The sequence below is a fragment of the Entamoeba invadens genome (assembly GCF_000330505.1).
Source record: "Entamoeba invadens IP1 unplaced genomic scaffold scaff_1105074725183, whole genome shotgun sequence".
Classification (NCBI taxonomy): Eukaryota; Evosea; order Mastigamoebida; family Endamoebidae; genus Entamoeba; species Entamoeba invadens.
Genome location: NW_004443692.1, coordinates 650,727 through 653,889, shown reverse-complemented (window position 1 = coordinate 653,889; position 3,163 = coordinate 650,727). Strand labels below are relative to the sequence as shown.

The 3,163-nt window shown below is 28.2% G+C and overlaps 1 protein-coding gene across 1 annotated transcript; it reads right to left on the bottom strand.

Moving 5' to 3' along the window:
* Nucleotides 1-528: 528 nt before the first annotated feature.
* EIN_182250 (hypothetical protein) lies at nucleotides 529-1,491 on the bottom strand (the record flags this gene model as incomplete). Its single annotated transcript, XM_004260731.1, has 1 exon — nucleotides 529-1,491. The coding sequence occupies one exon, from the start codon at nucleotides 1,489-1,491 to the stop codon at nucleotides 529-531; it is 963 nt and encodes a 320-aa protein (XP_004260779.1).
* Nucleotides 1,492-3,163: the final 1,672 nt, after the last annotated feature.

Here is a 3,163-nt window from a genome sequence, read left to right as displayed (position 1 = left end):
CATTCATTCGTCTTTGCGATGTTTTGTTTCATATTTATTTTTATTATTCGTTTTTTTATAAATATAATACATCATTATTATGTATTATTATATTAGTTTAGTTTAACTATTAATTTTTTATTCTTTCATTAAAAAATTATTATTAAATATGTAATCTATATTTTTAAAATAATTTATAATTTATAATTATTATAAATAAATTAATAAAAAAATAAAAAATGGCACTAACCGGGAGTTGAACCCAGGGAGTTTGGAAGAATAAACTGTGGCTTCTTAGGCCTTTAGTGCTTTCTGAATTTTTATGAATTCTATCTTTTTTGACTCTTCAAGTTATTAAATTACTATAAATAAATTAATAAATATTAATTAATAATTAATTATTTTGAATTCAAATTTTTTAAATTTATCTTAATTATTATAAATTTAAATATTTATAATATTTTATTTTTTTAAATATTAAATTTTATTTTTTAAATAATACATTAATAAATTATAATATAATAAATAATATAAAAGTGAATGAGTGATTCAGAACAATAATCTTAGCATTAAAGCACATAAAAATGAAGAAATGTAAGAGAAACAAGACCGTGCCCAAGAAGAAAATGAAGAACTGTCATTGCTTGGCTGTGAGGCCAAGCAACACAATTTGTCATCAAAGAGATCTAACACCTTTTTAGAAGTGTATATCAACTCTCTCTTACTCTTTCCAAGAAATGTTGAATTCTGCGTCCATACAATACAATCATTCAGTGAATCGAGTGAAGTGACAGTGTCACCTAATGTGTAGTTATACACTGACACAACTTTTCCTTTGGCTCTCAACGTGTTTGGCGTGATGACGTCAGCAAAGAAGGCACACAAATGCGGGATTTGAGAGAACCCTCTTTTTGCTTTTTTAAACTCGTTGAAACTCGATGTGTCATATCCTATTTTCGTTAAATATGAAAGTATTAAATTACTTTCGATAATCTCTTCGTTGTCCACAACAACCGGGAAGTTCGTGACAAACGAAAGTAACTCCGCGCGTAGTAACAAATTTGGGTTTGCGTCTCCACTGTCCAAAATTTGAAGAAGAGAAGTGACATCCCCCGACCACTGCGAGTTGAGTGTAATAACCTTTTCGACGTTGTTTTTAATCCAAAAATCACCCTTTTCTCGCATCGACTTTTCAAGCAAAATTCCGCCAAACCCAAATGCGGCGTATATCACTCTAGCGCCGTAACTCATCAACTTGGGAGACTCGTGTCTCCAATCGTACGAGACGATGAATAAGTTGCTTCCTAGTGTGTAGCCCATTCCCTCCAACTTTGATATTAATGACTCAAATTGGCTCTTTTCCGATGCAGAAGTGACTTGAACACCCTTTTTGTTTTGCCACTGTTGTGAAGTTGTGTTGAATGTCATTGCAAGTCGCAATTTTTGGCACTCAGAACTCACAACACCCTTTTTGTATATAACTTCTTTTAAATTATCAGTGCAACCTTCCATTACATTTGGGTCGTAATGAGCTGTCAGTGTGTCGTCTCCGTAGTCTGGAATTATGACAATTGGAATTAAATAATTACATGACGACTGACAGAAACCAAAGAAAAGCAGTATTGTCAACATATTAATATTTCTTAGTTCTTTTTGATATTATTTGTTTCAAACATTTTATATTTTAAAGTAATAAAAGTCGATTAATTATTTTTATTAGTAATAAGACTAATTCTATTATAATACAATTATAGTAATATTAAAAAACTAACTTTAAAAACTATTTTGGATAGTTTACAATACATAAAACCGCCGTTAAGTGCCGGGCACAATAAAAAAAAACAAAAAAGGTATTCTAAGTTTTATTACAGACCGGCAAACTATAAAAATAGTTTCTGAAAACTATTTAATAGTTTTTTCAATAAAAATTTTGAAAAAAAAGACAAAAAACAAAAAAACTATAATATATTATAAATTATTCTATGCCGGTCGGTTTTTCTGTGCCGGTATGTTTTTCTAAAATCTGTAATTTTGATTTAATAACATTATTTTTCAACGACATATATTGTCTACTGTACAGTTCTGTTTAAATAGAATAACTACATTAATAAAAAATACAACACGATACTAGTGCCACATGTAATAACAACAAACTGACAAATGAGCTCAATGTTGATGTCTTAAAGCATGTTCTTGCTTAATTTAAAACGTTCAGCCTTTTGCTTTTGTGATTGATGAAGGGAAGTTTATTGTTGTAGAATAAATAACGTAGTTATTCGTTTGACAGGTTTTGGTTGTAAATTTGCATGTTTAAAGTTGACAATAGAGTGGTTGAGTATTGTCAACATTCAACCAATGAAGTGTGCCGTCATTAATTGACTTGTTTTGGAAATGTTATCATTGATTGCAAGAAAAAGAATTTACTTTTTTACTGGAATCGACTATCCTCTCTTTGTCCTATTATCAAGTTTATACACATTTGCTGCTGTAGTAATGATTCTTAGCAAATTTATACTTTCAATATAAAATTTATTTTTAGTTGCGTGTAATTACTAGTTGTTATTTTCTTTTTAATGTATTTTTTGTTTTTGCCAGCATCCAATTTACTTTCTTGTTGCAGTTTGTAAAATGTTTTTGCATCTCTTAAATATCGTTGCTATTGACCGTCGTATCATATTTTCTTTTGTGATTTGGTCACCAAACAGTCCCACAATTCGTCTGTTACTTTCTCTGAGAACAACCGATGGTAGTTATTGCCTTAATCATTTAAAAAGTTTTTTACTGTACAGTAATTGGTCAATTGGAAATAACACCAATAAAATTATAATAAAGTCAATTTTACTATTATAAAACTATACCACTAATCTATAAATACTAACGATTTAATATTCAATCTAATATATTTTATAGTAACAGTAATAATTCTGTATGTTATAAATTAATTATAATCCATTATTCAATTAGTTATACTATAAAGGTTAATAAACTATATTTAATAGTTTAATTATTTTAAAAATGTTACAAATTAAATTACCTTGTCAAGGTGTTTAAATTCTTATAATAATTGTTGAAGAATCCATCAAATTTCATGAAATCCATTTCCCAACCAACGAGTAATTTCAAAAGAAAATTTCAATCAAAAAATAACAAATCTTTATATTTACAAATTAGCCCAAAAACCAGT